The following is a 16,272-nucleotide window of genomic DNA, read 5'->3' as shown; positions in this document are numbered from 1 at the left end:
GTTCAAACCCAGCGCATTCGCAATTCAGGATTGCCGAAGAATTGATGCAAAAACCGCTTACTGCATTACGTTGAAATACATGTTAAGCTCATCATGTGAACAAGCGGCCCAATCCTGTTTGTAACCCATCAGAAGAATGTTTGGTTTCAATTTACCGAGGCCTGATACTTGCAGCATTGCTGTGGCTCCCTCTTGAAACGTTGTCCCGTCAATCATCGAGTAAAATCCTTTTACTTTATTGGCCCTCAGCCAGGATATCGATTTACTGATTAGAGAGGCACGCGTTCGATGAGGAAGAATAGACTGCAATTTTGAAATTGGATAAATTAATGACACCAAGTACATCGTAGAAATAAGAATTACCACCAAATTCATTCAAGGGCCTTTGTAAAACCTCAACGATGTTCCCGCATATCAGCAGAGAGTGGTTCTTTGTGACAAGATGTGCAAAATCCACCAACACCGAACGAGCACTCGGGGGTCCGCTGAGCACCAAGACTTGTGGCCTATAATTTTTAACGTGTTCTTCAACGCGATCGAGTTGCTGCACCGCCGTTAGCGCACTGCTGTAGGTCTGAGCCTGGGTCGTGGATCCCCAGTTGACATCTGGAAGCGAAAGATAGGACGGGAAACTGATGTGAATGTCCAACCAAAGATTATACCGTCACAACTACATAACTTAGAATTTGAATGAATTAATTTATACCAGGTTTCCTGTATGAAACGACAAGATACAGGGCGAGCACAACGGACAGGGTGATGAGTGCAGTCCACCATGAAATTAAGAACATGACGGCGACGCAAAGTACAGCCCCTGCCAAACTGAGCCACATATTGTAATACTGTAACATATAAGATGAAATCGCAGGGTATTTATGAGGACAGAAGTTATCGGTTAGCGTGAAATAATTAACCGTTATCAATTATATTTATTCATTCAATACCTTAAACGTCGGGCGCCAGCCGATCGGCTTGGCCAACGAGGCGTGGAAGGTGCTGAAGTTGACCAAGGTGTATGCCGCGAGAAAGAAATTTGATATCAGCGGTGCGATTGTGTTTAGTTCCCCTGTGCGTAGAAGTTGGTAAATTCGTTTAATACATGCATGACTGAACGCTCAATCATACTGCAGTAGAACATTAATTATTATTTACCAATCAAAATGAATCCAACAGCGACGGCAAACGTGAGGATGTATCCTCTGACTGGTTCTTTCCCAGGCTGTCCGCTGAACCAAGCGATTACTGGATACAATTCATCGAGGCAAAGCGCTTGGAAGACCTTTGGCGCCGATACCAGGGACGCTAAGGCGCTGGACAATGATGCTGCGAAACAGCCGGCGTATATCAACGGTCCGAAGAAAGAAACCAATTCGATTACCTGTAAGAGCAGGTGAATGATCGTAAATCTATACATGTTCCGCGAAAATCTTAGTTCAGTTTGTCTCACGTACTTGGAAACTATTGTGTGATCCGTACGCGCATCCTCCGGTGCAGTTGAAAGCTGTCCCATAAATCGACCACGATCTATCTATCGCATCTTTCATGGGGTTGGTCACGTTCTCTGGGATAGTTGACGTGTCATTTTCGATGGTGCTTGCATTTTGGAAGACGACTATTGTTTCAGTTACGGTTGAACTTAGGATCGGTGATTCTGTCATTGAAGAAATCAGATCTGTCACATTTCCTGATGCATCGCGGAGAACACTGGCTCCAACCATAACAACCATCAGCAGATAAGTGACCGTTGTTACTAGGATCGACAGGAGAGTTCCCTTTGGAATAGCTGACTGAGGATCCTGAAATCGAAATAAAATACTCAACTGATTGTTGTATTTTCCTGTTTTGAATTATTAACTGGTAAGCTAAATGTGACATACCTTTAAATCGCCGGAAATATTGGCGCCAGCTAAAATTCCCGTTGCTGCAGGGAAAAAAATTGCCAGGACTGAAAAGAAATTGTGGTCCACTCCTTCGCTGTATCTGTAGTCCGGATAAAAATTTTCCCTCAATAATTCAGCTGGAAAATAAGGTAGCTAGTAAAGTTTGTGGAACGAATGGCATGTAATTCCAGTTTGAATTTTTTTACCTCTGTAGCCAACGAATCCCTTGGCTTTTTCTCCCTCGTCTTTTGGCCCAATAAAAGTGCCAATTGCAAAGTCTGCTATGGCGACCAAAAGTATGACCAGCAGGCCCAACTGTGCCTTCGCTTCCCATTCCATTCCAATCACGACGATCATCAGTAACAGCACGATTGTTATGCAACCTGGTCAATGAGAAAATAGTACGCTTTAATTTAATCGGAAAAATGACGCACGGTCACTGACTCAACCAATACCAAGTGGTGTTCACCTATTATTCTAATGTCGGTGCTATCGCAATCGACGATACAGATGCCGTAGGACTTGAGACAGTCAACTAGACTTTCGCAGAATCCCACAACGTACATGGCGACGGCAATGGCGTTGGCTAATGAAAATATCAATCCTATGGATCCGCCAAATTCGGGACCCAGAGATCTTGAGATCATATAATACGTTCCACCTACGAAGTCAAAATAACATTTAATTTTATGAATCGATCTGGGTCGTATCGGTTCAAAGATTCTTGAATCGAAAGCATGAAGATGTTATAAGCTTCGTCATTATTTTCGCTGAAGTTATGAGAAGTAAAGTCACGTTTATGGATATAGATTAGCTGCTGCCAATGTGATGTATGCGTATCTGCAATTTTTATTCGCCCTACCGTCTGTGAACATTCAATTTACTCATCCTGCACTTAGACTAATTACAATGTCATACGAAGGTGTGTTTCAAACGAACCACTGGTTAGAATTCATACCTCCTTTGATGAGACCATTTGTACTGATGGCAGACATAGACAGAGAGGTGATCGTGGTCACCACAGTGGTTGTAATTATTATCAAGAGTGCCTCGCCTGTAACGAGGATGGATAATTAACTAAACTCTGTTCTCCAATCAGTCGATTCGAAATAAGCCGAGCATCGCGACATAACCGGAATTCACTATACATGCCTATCCCTGCCTGTGCCACGACCCACGACAACCGCAGGAAGAGCATCACTCCCCAGATATTTAGGAGACATCGTACAAGCACACCCTGGATCCACCCAAACTTGATACCAGCTTCTAACGGCTTCTCCACGGATGATGGAAGTGTGTTGGACGCGTGACCCTGTAATATTGAAGTATCTGGTATTTAGTTTTGTTCAAATAAGTGATTGAATCAGTATCAATGGAAAAAAATCGTCAGTGATCGAGCGTTCAAAACTAATGCATTTTTGCGAATCTTTGCGACAACTGAAGAATCTGTCACGTCGCGCTTTAAATTCATGCTCATTCCATCCACTGTGGAAGAGAATTGGTATTTAGATGGTAACGTATCTGCAGGCGTACACGAGCGGAGGTAGGAGGAGACAGAGGTGATGGTAAAGTAACTAATGGAAGAAGGGTCCCGCGCAGTCGTTCAATGAAGGCTAACGATTTATATAATAACGCTATGTGTCACATGTGTCACATCTACTCTGCTGCCTCGTATATCGCTGACATCGTCAAACTGACCTGCTTCGGTTCGAACTTTAGGTTCCTCTATTCAACGCTATAATCGTCTATCGAGATAAGCATCGAGGAGGTAGTCAGTTGAGCAGGTGTCTAGGCAACCGCGTGTCTAGGGCAATGGGTAACACGCCACCTTGATATCTGACCGGATCGTTAGATTTGCATGCAACCGCCCGCCGATTAGTGATTATGCACGAGCCGGTCGAAAGGAAACCGCTAGGTATAATTTCCTCCTATTTTTACTGAGAAATAGGGAGCCTTGCACAGATCGGAAGCATTTTATAGACGACGACTGGGTTCGGAAAATTGATATCGTTTCACTTCAGGATGAAAAATTTTTATGAAACGAAATCTGATATCATGCAAAAAGAAATTAACACTGACTGTGTCTAACAGTCTTTTATCTCGATAAAGTAGAAACGTTTTTTCTCCAGTCAACAGAACCTTCCAAAACAGTCGAAATTACCGCGATTTAAATTATCCTGATCTTTGCAGGATTGAAGGATGATCAAGAAATGGGGCGTTTGTCGATATACTTTCCTTCAGTTAGTTTTGAGGTGCTTTTATTTGTACGTCAGCGACGCACTATGATCAGAGATCACAAGTATTTGTCGTTTAACGCTTATTGTTTAATTACCTACGAGTACGTGAAGGTCATCTTGCTGACCCGACCAACGGACCTTTTTAAATTCTAAGAGCACTAATTGTTCCTATATTTGCTCTACTACTAGCCAGCCACGGACGTGCGTTAATTATATTTTATTGTTAAACGAGCTTAGGTCAATTGAATCAAGCGTTAAGAGCCGTAGTTTCCCCTAAAGAATCAAGTCGAACTTGAAGTGTTTGGGTGGCTTTCAAAACCACGTTTACTGTGAGGGTTGATAGGTAAACACGTATCTGTCTATTTAGCTACGTGCATTTCAATGTGGTCCGTAGTTAAACCTCGATCGGTTGAATTTTGGTCAAGTAACTGTCTTTCTACGTGACTGACTCCAGCAGTTTGCATTAAGTGTACGGAGACGATGAAGTTCTTCTTAAAATGTTTAACATCGATATAAAACTGTAATGGAAATACTAATCGTAAGTCTTAAGATTGTTTTCTTGGACAATGAGTAGGAAATCAGTATTTTGCCAGCAGATAAAACAGTCCCTCGAGTCACGTGAGGCAATTTTCTAATAAACTTTTGAACGAAGCTTAAATTGTTGCTAAAATTCGCTGTCACGAATCTTTCAATTACAATCGACAGTGGGCATGTGGAGTGGTGTGCTTGTCCTGGTCGAAATAAAACCATGAAATTCAAGCGTGGACCCCGCAATCGAAGGCCGACGTGTATGAGAACGCCACGAACTCTGCGATATTTACCTTGTTGACGAAAGAAGAATTGTGCAATTCATCTAGGGTAGGTCTATGGACTGCTTGTAGACTTAGGATATTCCTGTAGTTATCTAGTCGAGGTAATGCTTCGCGTGTCAGATTACGCAGGGATTTCTTGGTCTCCTGTTCCCCCAGGAGGCTAGCTCGACCTTCCAAGCTGTCAACTCGGTTGACGTGAAAACGCGTTCGCCGAATGGGATCCAATTCCATATTGTCCAGGTCAATGCTTCTGCTTCTTCCGTTTTCGTACGCCATTTTGACAATTAATTTGCAGTTTGGCGATTCGCAATCTTCCTAATACTATCTCGTACTGCGGTTTTGGACGATTTTCCAACTTCTGATCTTATTGTTAGATCAAGAACTCATTTCGACAATTTCGAGCTAAGATTTCTATCTCATCTTATTGTGCCGTATGTGGAAGTTAGAAAATAGGTTATCTTTCCAAACACGTGTCCAATTGGTATAATTTGTCATGCTATCATTAGCCCCTTGGATACGCCCCGTGTAACTACACGCGAGGACGAAGAGAATTACTACAGCTGATCAACGGCTACGTGCTCTCCATGCTTCCACAAAATCAAACAACGATCTCGAATTTCTCCACCATTATATGGACATACGTGATTGCTTCTCTGATCACGAAGTGTCAGAGATGAGCGTAAATATTTTTAGTTGACCAGGCGAATCGTCCCCTTATCGATTACTTGGCCCACGATCCAGCGAGCACTCTGAAATATAAATTACTCACTTTATTACACGTCTGGCGCCATTCCAAATACCCTCAACCAACATCCCCTGACAATATCGCGCGATCTCATGCCTAGGCACTCGTGCTAACATTTCATTTAAGGGGTTCTTAGGCGAATAACATTCAACGAACAATTCAAAGGAAACTTTTAATTTGAACATTTGAGGAGATGCAAAAACGTATTACGGCTTTGATAATCACGAACAAACCGGGTAAACCGGACACCAGACAAAGAAGACACACAGCTGTTGTCCAGGGGTCAACTCTTAGTACTGATCGTGAGTAAATGAATCCAGCGCGTGTTGTTTTCTCAAATCGCGGTTAAGAGTATAATTTTAGCTTCGTAGTTTGAATCTTCGAATTTGCTTGTACACAAAAGATTACTGACCCGCAGGGACGCTTGCTAATATTCACCTGTACAAACACACGGATTCCTACACTTTGCTTGAGTGCAAATATTTGTGAAACTAAAATAATTTCCGGAATAATCAGCGGCCAGCGCGCAGCAAAATTGATGTCTCATTTCAACGTGCTATTTGTTGGATTTTCATTATGGATGTTGGGGCCAGGATTGTTTATTTGGCGATGAGAACATGAAAATGAGTGTCTGACATTTCTTCCAAACAATTTTCTCCGGAACAACTTTAGAAGAAAATACTACGGTACAGTGTCCGGTGGTGTGATTATCTGCTACCCCAACCAAACTGTTCTAATTATTTTGGATTTTATTCCGAGGTGGTTTTGGATCGTGTGAACCCTGAATTTCCAGTCATCCCCTCACGAAAAAAACCCTCAACTTGGGTGAAAACTCGTAACCCCAAGTCATAGATAATGCTAAATTGCCATAAGAAAAAAGTTGAGGGCACGAATTTACATCCAATATGAATTTTTTTTCGCGAGGGTCTTCTAAAATTTACCTCAGGTCCTCATAGTGGCAACAATTTCAATAACAATGTTGCGTAAATCAAATTTGAATAATCTTATAAATGCCAAATGAGTGATTTAAAATCGCGAGCTATGAATGTCACAAAATCTGGTAATCTAACAAAATCGTTTCAATGTTACATCACAGAGAACGACCGTTTCTCGCCATATGGAAAAGCACTCGGCACTTTCATATGTCGGTTTATTGTTTGATTGTAGGATTTCCGAGAGGGATTTTTCTCCAACTTTTCGCTGCTAAGATGATTAGGGATTATTCTTAGAAACCTTTCACGATGGACACAATTTTTTTTATACAAAAAATTGGAACACTTTTTACCACGAATCCAAGCATCTACTCTTATCGCAGATTTAGTGTCGTGTCACATGTTGGAACGTCGACGAGGCCCAACGGCAAAGCGTCAGACTTTCCTGAGCGCGCGGTCGACACTGACGGCTATTCGTTTGGTGGTTGCTTGGCAGGGCTGAAGCCTAGGTACGCCCGCGTGCTTTGGTCGGCATTCGCTTCTTTTTGCCAATATAAATTCCTGTAGATATGTGCGTATTTCAGGCGTGCGTGGGTGTGAGTCAGAAGATTTACATTCGGATCGTTCTTTGCACGAATAAGTCACTGAAGAAGTTTTTTATTGCCGATTTTATCTAAAATTAATGATAATTATGCGTTACGTATTCTAGTCCTAATTCAGAGTCCAATAGCTTTTGAAAATTCAAAAGAACAACGATTAACGCTACGGAAGTATAACGAAAGATTACATTGTTACAAATAAACAATGCAGTAACTTATTGTGATACAATTTCAAGACGTCTTGCAGACTCCCTTGGAATTTTTATTGTCTCGCAAAGGATGACCCGTTGACAGTCAACTACGAGTTGCATCTGATGAGATGACACATCGACTCTGTCGAATACATATCTAATGCAATTTACATTTGCATTGCACTGGCTGTGACATTGCACCCACGTAGAATAAAGCAAGAGCTCAATCATTTACGGCAATTTGCAGATAAATTGACATGTGTACGTCCATGTCGTATTGTTCACCTCGTTTTGTCGGAATACTGTTATTTAAGAAGATATTTAAAACCAGAATGCAGCGCAGACATAGTCTAAAATCTAAGGGAGGAATTATATGAGCCTCAGGCTAAAGGGGAGCGAAGAACACGAGGTAGGGTGAAAACGCGAATGGGGAGATCTCATGGCGGGATGCGATTATTGATTGTAGCGGCACGCTGCGTTTCAAAAGCTGCTGCACCTTCAATGGTGTATACAACTACGGTGTATGCGAATGCGTTTCATGTACAGTCCGTTTTTTAACGCTACTGCTATTCATTTTCTGGAAAAATAGCAAAAGAACGAAGAGTAATTTTATTTATATTTTTTGAATGTTCTTCGCGGCTTACGAAAAAAGGAAGAAATTTCAAGGCAACAAACGCTGTAAAATAAGTTCCATAGAGGTACGCCAATACCACAAGTTTCTTGATTCAGTATTTCAAATAACGTGCAAGTCTTCTCAAATCTGGTTAGTCGTAACGAAGCTAGAATTAGGTTGGTTTAGTGCAACAGCGAAGTCTTATTAACGTCAAACGACACCGAAGGATGAATTGTTGTTGTTGGTGGCACCCAGAAGAACGAATAATGTTCAAAACACTTTCGAAATCTCTCCAAAAAGCATTTATTACCGAGTTGCAATGGCCCGATAATAATTAATTCGAATTACTATTGAATTGAATCAATGTTCTGCTTGCTTTAACAAGTTGTATGTTAGGTCGCTATTCGTGTAACTCTGCAGTGCTTTGAAATCTCGTTGAAAATTTATCTTCTGGAACTTTGATGCAGCAGTATCTAAGGAAATCGAAATACTTTAATCTTGATCTCGCACCATCGCCGCATTGAATCATAAAAATAGTTTCGTTATTCCTGAGATCGTTTAGACTGTTTACAATAACGAGATATTCCTTATCTTGATGTTAGAAGACTTTCAACGCTGAGATAGGATCGATAAACGTTATATTCTCTGAACAATCGTATAAGGTACACAGAAATATATAACCTGTTATGTAAGAGTATGATTGTGTAACGGATTGAGAATAACAAAAAGTATTTTATCCGATGGTACTGTTCCATAAATAACAGTTTTTTTTTTTTTTTTATTGTCCGCCAGTTCTTATTTGTTTCATGAATAATTGACATATCGTTGCGATTGAATATAGAATAAATACGTCATTATTATAGGGTGCAGAAAAAATTTGTCTACGGCATTGCTGTCCAGTTACCACGTATATGCCAGAATTTTCAATGCGCGAACTCGTATTTCTTTATATAATTCAAAAACGAAGGCTATAAATTTATCTCCACTTTCGCATAGAATAATTTATTAAGTACAGATCGTTGTTTAAATATTCTTACGTATTGAAAGCAAATTTATTTCTGCCGCAACCGAATACCGTAAATTACGGTCACTTAAAAACTGGTTAAATCGTCACAAACTTTAGCAATGTGATCCATTATATTTTGGCTCAACGTATTTGGCAAACCCCGGTAACAAAAATTTTTTGTCGAGACATCATATTCTCCATTGAATTTTATGATGACTTTGTTTATGAGTAATTCGAGAAACGCGATCATGGATCAATCGGGACGGTAAAAACTTACTGTATTAACGATAAACCTTAACGTATGGAACATGAATTTCATGTTAATCATAGGAAAAATTGAATAAGGTGTAGTTGTATGTGATTATGTTATACGCATCATGCGATCTAAGTTCATACGAAAATGACCTCGAACAACGAGTCATACTTTCATTTCACTTCACCCTAAAATCTCTCAGTTAATCACTGAGTTTACATCCGAAGAGTAGCTGTTAGATTTTTTCATTACCGTCAGTGGCATAGCTGGCAATACAGAAATTTACCAAGTCGGATAATGGTACGAATTTATGACTCACGGCAACGTTGAGTAATATTAACATCAGAGAAGAGACACGAGCGTCATGCGCAGTTTGTGTTTCTTGATGCGCAGTCAAGATGGCAGCACAAGACGGGAAAAATATGCGTATAGCGATTGAATTCGCATGTCAAATCAAACGTTACATCAACATGGCGTTCACGTTATGGACCTTATTCGAAGCAACGCTGCTGTGTTTAAACGCGGTATGCGTTTTACACGAGGAGCGGTTTCTAGTAAAAAGTAAGTAGTCGATTAGCAGAATAACAGGCAGCCTCTCTGTCGACTTTTTATCAAATCATTCCACTCGACCTAACCTCGGCGCTTCGTGTGACGTGTCAAGTTCTTTCGTCTCTGACAATCAGTTCGTGCATCTGTGATTTTCTCACGTTTTGCGTGAGTTCATTCGTTGTCGAGTTACTAGACGCGCGGCTAATTTCATTCGATTTGAACGCAACTAAAAGCGTCTACATTGATAGACGGCTGAATTTTAAGCTACCTAACCTCGAAACGTGCCATTGTTGACATTGTTGCGCAGACGCCATTTTAATATAAATTATTCCGCATGCGCAGTGGGATGGAGCGCGCAACAAAATATTCAGGGATTCGGCGAGCCGCCAACAATTAGATCCCAATTGCTGAATCTCGTTCGTTCCATCAGAACTGTAGCAAGGTGTAAGTATGATTGTAAAATATGTTATTATTTATGCAACTCATTTAGGGATTTAAACCGCTATTTATATGAGAAATCGATGCTTCTGTTACAGTTCCACTGATATTTTTGAATATTTTAACAATCGTCGTCAAACTTGTCCTGGGATGAAATTTATGCATCGCGAACGAACATAACATAATCGAACGAATTTGAGATTTCATCGGACATGCGATGAATGTCGGTTAACGCCGTGCATATTTGAGGCTCACATTAAAGGACATGATTTACACGTGCCGTAAGATCACTGTAATTTTATAAATAAAATGTAATATTTGTATTTCTAATTGCGTATTGTTATGCATTTCCCTTATTGGTGTTGTTCATCAATGTAAAAGGACGAATGTGGTTGGGAGTATCAACGGATTGTTATGTCGTAATATCGTATTCTAAAGCATACTTATCAATTTTTCAAAAGGGAAAGAAGATTTTGGATTTTGAATCAACGACAAACAAGCGGGAAGGCCATAATAGCCAGTTTTGTTGACTCTCAGTAGTGCATAATGATCGTTATTGAAAGAAGACGCCACACGCAATTGTAACTTAATTGCATAAGCGAACAAGTTGAGGTCCACTAATATATTCAAATGATTCCAAGCGGTAAGTTTTACCTACAATTAAACAGCTTTGAGTAAATATCACAAGATTTCGCATATTTAGACTGTACGTTACAATATTTCAAAGTTTATTCGTCGTCTCGAAAAAATTGAACGTGTTTTGCCTGAATTTGGAGCATAATAACACTGAGAATATAACATTTTTGTACACTGTAACGTGTTCGACCGATTTTTATTAGACTGAAATTTGTAACATTAATATAATGATTCATGTTTAGAAAAAGTCGCATTAAGAAACTCATTTAGTAAATTCAACTTCTTCAGGTATTCTATGGGTATGCAAAATAGATACATATTACTATACATTACTACGTTACTGCTTTGAAAATTGAAAATGAGAATTAAAGGCAGAATCGTCGTTAAAACTCTGACTGTTATTATAGGACCCTGTCTTGATGACATCGTTTAAACCATCAAGGCACGTTTCGCTCGTTATTTAATTATAATGTATAATGCAACATATTTTTATGAAGAACCCAGCAGATGCTGATCCGAATACAAAGCCAAGTTATATACGCCTTCCACTTATATATACCTACATTATAATAAAATGAAGAACTCTTGCGAAATTTCACGCTGGGTCTTACTTTCAACAATCTTGACCGCGTCTCGATGGTGGGGAGGGATCGAAACCTCACTTTCGTTCGGCAACACCGCGTGAATTGGCCCAGAAACTGACGTCACTGCTGCTACAATTGTCCCGAAAGTATTTCTACAGTGATAAATCCTGTCGCCTGACTCTTCGTGAGAATAGCCAATGAGTAGACGAATCGAAAAAAAATGCCAGTGCAGTATCTATATCTGCGGTTAGTTTAATTTCATAAAAAATGCGGGATAAAAAGAACTGCTGGACTCGATGTTGCGTGTATAGAAGCAATTACATCGTGCGAGAGAAAAAAAGGACTTTGTATACGTATATAGAAGAGTTGCATTTCGTAAAATAACGAAAGTAAACCGCGCGAACTACGATACGAGAAAAATGTTGAATGCCCAGATTTCAAAACTTGCGGATTCCCGCGCGTGTTTCGCTGGGTAAATTTTTCTTGTCTTCCAGACAATGAGCCACCGGCTTGTTAATTGGTTTAATAAGAAGCTAACCGAAGGTCCAAAGCCCAGTTTTACCTCCGTGGGATCGAAATCGTGAAGTAATCAACTCGTTACTCGGGCATGATCGAGGCTGCATTCGCCTGCAGTCCGCATGTTCTCCTTTCAGCAAGCATTTCCATTTTCTTAAGCAAGAAACTGCACCGATCGGAGATGCAGGGTGTTGCTGCCCTTGCGTAAGACTTATCAATAATAATTGCCTCACACATCCATGCCTTCGCGTCTTCCCTCGTAATTCACGAACAACTTCCCCGAGAAGTAATTCAATGCTTTTCAAATAGGTGTGCACGACACGTGTATAGAGCCGGAGTATTTCCCCATCACTGATGTATCACGTCACTCCACGATCATCGGCGGCAAGAAATGGCCAGTCGCGTGTTCGTAACGATTGGAAATTCAAAATCCCGAGCAATTATGACTATACGCGAGGAGATTTCTCCGCAAGCGAAGCTGCTTTTGACGCTGATCATTCGCCCTCCTTTTACGGGTAAAACTTTGCATACTTGAATACATACATACGTAATACCGTGTATGGCTATTCACGTATGGCCGAGGGGATATGAGAAATGAGGCTTGACGCAAGGCTGAAATACGGTGTAGGTACAGCGAGTAAGACGAGTGGCATGAATTACATCGACAGTACCCGAGGGCTTAAAATGCTTTCGTGGGGGGTCTCGAAGTGTAATTACTGATTAACCAAGGAATGCCGTAATCCTTCAAGAGCCGAAAATTTTTTGTGTTCGCGTGATTTCTCACGCTATAATACCCGCCTTTATCGAGGAAATTCGCCCCTGATTCAGCATCACCTCGTGACGTCAGCCGGACTGGAGGTGCCTCGCACTTTCTCACCTAAAAACTGTGCAGGTCCTTTTCCTTACTCGCAAACTGGTCTGAACTCACTTACTTTTTCACTTCCGAATGAACTTCCACTTCCATTATACCCAACTTTCGCATCGCATGTGTTATGTCGGTACCTAGATATATGTATACCTCTTAGTACTTGCATTACGCTTGCGTAAGCGTATACCTACGTACACGCATTGTCCTTGCGCACCCAATTCCCATAGAAAAGGTGCAGCGAGTTATACTAGGAAGAGAGATTGTAATTGATAGGAAAAAGAGAAAGAGCCGGATCTTGATTTCCGGTATCGTGTTTAGGTGCAGGTTGCAGTATCGTTGCTTTTTTTCTTTTTTTATTATTATCGTTGTAACTCGTCCGCGGTGTTGCAATCATTATGTTGGCCAACGCATAGTTTTGCTTTTTTAATTACCGCCTGTACAGGGACGTGCGACGTGCGACGGTTGAAAAATAGCCCCGCGGCATCGATGATATGCATATCGCGAAGATATTTGAGATGTTGCGATTTCACGATTTCGGTCGACTTTCGAAGTTTTAATGACGGGGAGATTTATACTCGGTGGGGGGAAGAAGGAGACAACGGCCAATGTACCGTTGGAAAGCTCTTTCTCCGTTCCACATCCGTGGGAGTTAAACGTATATCTCCCATACCTCGATACTCCGCATCGCGAATAGATATGAAAGTTTCCATGGCGGTTGGGTATATCGTCATCCGCACATTCCGTAGAAGATATCGATTCCGCGTAACACGTATTCGAAAAATACACAGTATTGTACATAAGTATTTCAACTTTACGAGAAGCAGCGTCTCTGAACAATTTACAAGATTGGTGAATATCGCATGGCTCGGGGCAACGGGATCTCATTCGATCGTACAGTCTTAAGTGAAAGGAGAAAGGCAGTCCTTTCGAAAAATCTGAGCGTAATAAAAATAAAATAAAATGAAGATAAATAAAAAGAGAAAAACAAAGAAGAAAGAAGCCTTATCGCGATTGGCGAACTAAACTGGTTATTTTGGGGTGGGAAACGGGGCCGGATAGGAAAAACGACGACGACGTTTGTTTAACGGTGGCGACGTATTATTTTTTATTTTTTTCTACAAAAAAAGCCTTTATACAGGTATAAAAAATGCGTAATATAATAAAGATATTACAAATAATGTAAAAAAATATCGTACTCGCGTGTATTCCTCATACGTACAGTGTGTTGATGTTCTCCTTTTCTCTCAGGAGTGTTTGTGTGTACTTTGCATGTATATGTTTGATCGTGTGTGTTTTTTGTGTATCAGGTGTGCACGTTCGGGTATGAGACTCAAATATTTCCGTGTGTCAGTTTAAATCTTGTTTGTTTCACATTTGTATCTTCTGGCACTAAAAATAAGTCCCAGTTGCTCGGAATGCCCAAGAGAATCTCAACCCAAACTTCTCCCCATTATATATCTAAAACTCTTGTGCTGTATTTACAGCGCGCAATTTGAAAGAATGGCGCGAAATCGAGACCGAATTTTTACTCCGATCTCTCTTCTTGGATTTTTAGTATCCTCGCAAAGAAGATTGGCTGATGTTCGGCCTATATGCGATTAATTATAAGGCAACAGTGTGGTTCGTCTGCGTCGATCAGGTCTCAGTACCAATCCGCGAATGCTGGCGTCTCATCTTATTCCAGGGCTGACGATCATCCTCTTCAGCCTCCAAATCCTGCCCTGATGAAGCTACGACTGTTCAGTCTTCATCAAGGCAGGACGTAAAGAGCACAATTCCGGTCATAATAGCAGGTTTCGTTTTGCCGGTTATACGCCGTTTCGTCATATCGTTCTCCCCGGAGTTGATGCGCGGAATTCGTCGACGGTTGCCTCTGCTCTTCTCTATTCTAGTTCTTTATAGTTATCGCCTAGAACGGGACGCCGTAGCTGCCGCTTGGCCTGCTGGGTCCGCTTGGGTAGCCGCTGAAGCTGGGTCCGTGGGTGATCTGGTTGAACTGGGCGACCTGGATGGCCTGTCTGATTCCCTCGAGATCAACGCCGACGACGCGGGTCTGGTAGCTTGGGACTCCGTATTGCGGGCTGGGGACGCCGTATTGTGGAGACGGGGCACCGTAGCTTGAGCTGGGTGCGTAGCCGCTGCCTCCAAATCCGCCGCTCTGCTGGGACTGGAGTTCCTCCTTCAGGAGGATCTGGCGGATTTGTTCGAGCAGGGCTCCGTCGACGGAAGCGCCTTCGCTGGTCTGGTATCCGGTACTGACTTGGGTGTATCCACCGCCGCCGCCGCCGCCGCCGCCGCCTCCGTGGGAGTAGCCGCCACCACCTCCGTGGGAGTAGCCACCACCGCCTCCGATGGAATAGCCACCGAGGGACGCGATCGCGCTGGGACCGCTGTAGCTGTATCCCGAGGATACTGGGGGCTCAGCCAGAGCAAGCCCGGCTAGGGCCACAACCATGCACTGTAACAGAGGAAGAAGATGATGAGACTGGCATTGGGCCTGGGATGCTTTTTTTCGGTTGCTTATCGAAGCGAGGGGAACGTGGGATGGAAGTTATGGGATGACTAGATTCCTCATTTCTCCGAGAGATTTATGGACACGAGTCTTCATTGTTATAGAAAATTCAGCCGAGGACAAATTGGGATACCCGACGTGAAAATTTTTAGTAGGTATTTGGAAGATCACCGAGTCGAGGGTTGGAACGTGACTAAAATTTCTACACAATCTACGCCCCGAATTCAGATCGCCGGAGAGTCTGACAAGGACGATGGATATTGTTATTCCGATTTGCCGTAACAACTAATGGAACTGCTTTTCGCGGTATCCAAGGTGCTATCAGTTGTAGTTATAGTCACTGTTTCTCTCGGCTTGTGTCTTCTTTCGACGCGGCGTGAATCGTAAAGGAATGAGTTCTTTCTTTGTTTTTTTAAAATTTTCTTGTATCCTTGTCAGACACTCCGGGAATACAATCCGTCACGTTGTCGATACGTGTAACCGAGAGAGCGCGCACTGATTGTGTCAAGTTAAAACTGAATTGAAAATTTCGTCCGATTCCCGATTTTTCGCACTTCGTATAGAGAGACTTTCGCTTATTTCGCTTTTCATTATTATTCATGATTTATTTATTATTTTCTTTCACTTTTCGTAGACCGAGACAACTCGAAATGTGCAGTGTCTACGCAACGGTATTATACGTATATATATATTATATCCCGACGGTAGGCCCAGGTTGGTGTTTCGTAGGTTTTTTCTCTTTCCTTACCGCGATCAATGGATTCATGTCGGCTTCTGCGATGCCGCCTCTTTCTGTGACTCTGTGGATGAGCCTACGCAACCTTTATACCCCCTTGACGAGCCGCTGGATACGTGGGGGCCCCTTCCCCCCGAAGAAGCTACGCTGCCCTCTCTAGAGTGA

General features: G+C 41.9%; 3 protein-coding genes and 1 long non-coding RNA gene across 4 annotated transcripts in view; 2 read left to right on the top strand and 2 right to left on the bottom strand.

Moving 5' to 3' along the window:
• The window catches only part of LOC124413694 (bumetanide-sensitive sodium-(potassium)-chloride cotransporter), an 8,142-nt gene extending 2,847 nt beyond the window's left edge, over nt 1–5,295 (bottom strand). Inside the window, exons 1-12 of the mRNA XM_046894446.1 lie at nt 4,939–5,295; nt 3,033–3,192; nt 2,839–2,934; nt 2,350–2,541; nt 2,087–2,263; nt 1,878–2,017; nt 1,452–1,796; nt 1,153–1,378; nt 945–1,066; nt 707–842; nt 395–606; nt 62–303 (exon numbers count right to left, since the gene is read on the bottom strand). Coding sequence (XP_046750402.1) covers nt 62–303; nt 395–606; nt 707–842; nt 945–1,066; nt 1,153–1,378; nt 1,452–1,796; nt 1,878–2,017; nt 2,087–2,263; nt 2,350–2,541; nt 2,839–2,934; nt 3,033–3,192; nt 4,939–5,205 — 2,315 coding nt within the window. The 5' untranslated portion in view covers nt 5,206–5,295. The remainder of the gene's footprint in view (nt 1–61; nt 304–394; nt 607–706; nt 843–944; nt 1,067–1,152; nt 1,379–1,451; nt 1,797–1,877; nt 2,018–2,086; nt 2,264–2,349; nt 2,542–2,838; nt 2,935–3,032; nt 3,193–4,938) is intronic.
• The window catches only part of LOC124413705, a 25,580-nt gene extending 10,913 nt beyond the window's left edge, over nt 1–14,667 (top strand). The window contains exon 3 of the long non-coding RNA XR_006929893.1: nt 14,506–14,667. This is a non-coding gene — a long non-coding RNA (uncharacterized LOC124413705). The remainder of the gene's footprint in view (nt 1–14,505) is intronic.
• Nucleotides 9,668–10,581, top strand: LOC124413704 (immediate early response 3-interacting protein 1). The gene is made up of 3 exons (XM_046894467.1): nt 9,668–9,829; nt 10,160–10,261; nt 10,354–10,581. Exons 1-3 carry the CDS (start codon nt 9,691–9,693, stop codon nt 10,407–10,409), a joined length of 297 nt encoding a protein of 98 aa, XP_046750423.1. The 5' UTR covers nt 9,668–9,690; the 3' UTR covers nt 10,410–10,581.
• On the bottom strand, nt 14,229–16,272 carry LOC124413702 (putative glycine-rich cell wall structural protein 1). The gene is made up of 2 exons (XM_046894463.1): nt 16,120–16,272; nt 14,229–15,317 (listed from the first exon to the last, which is right to left on the bottom strand). Exons 1-2 carry the CDS (start codon nt 16,135–16,137, stop codon nt 14,769–14,771), a joined length of 567 nt encoding a protein of 188 aa, XP_046750419.1. The 5' UTR covers nt 16,138–16,272; the 3' UTR covers nt 14,229–14,768.

This window comes from Diprion similis, chromosome 12 (assembly GCF_021155765.1).
Source record: "Diprion similis isolate iyDipSimi1 chromosome 12, iyDipSimi1.1, whole genome shotgun sequence".
In the NCBI taxonomy this organism is placed as follows: domain Eukaryota; kingdom Metazoa; phylum Arthropoda; class Insecta; order Hymenoptera; family Diprionidae; genus Diprion; species Diprion similis.
This window is presented reverse-complemented; position numbering and strand designations above follow the sequence as displayed.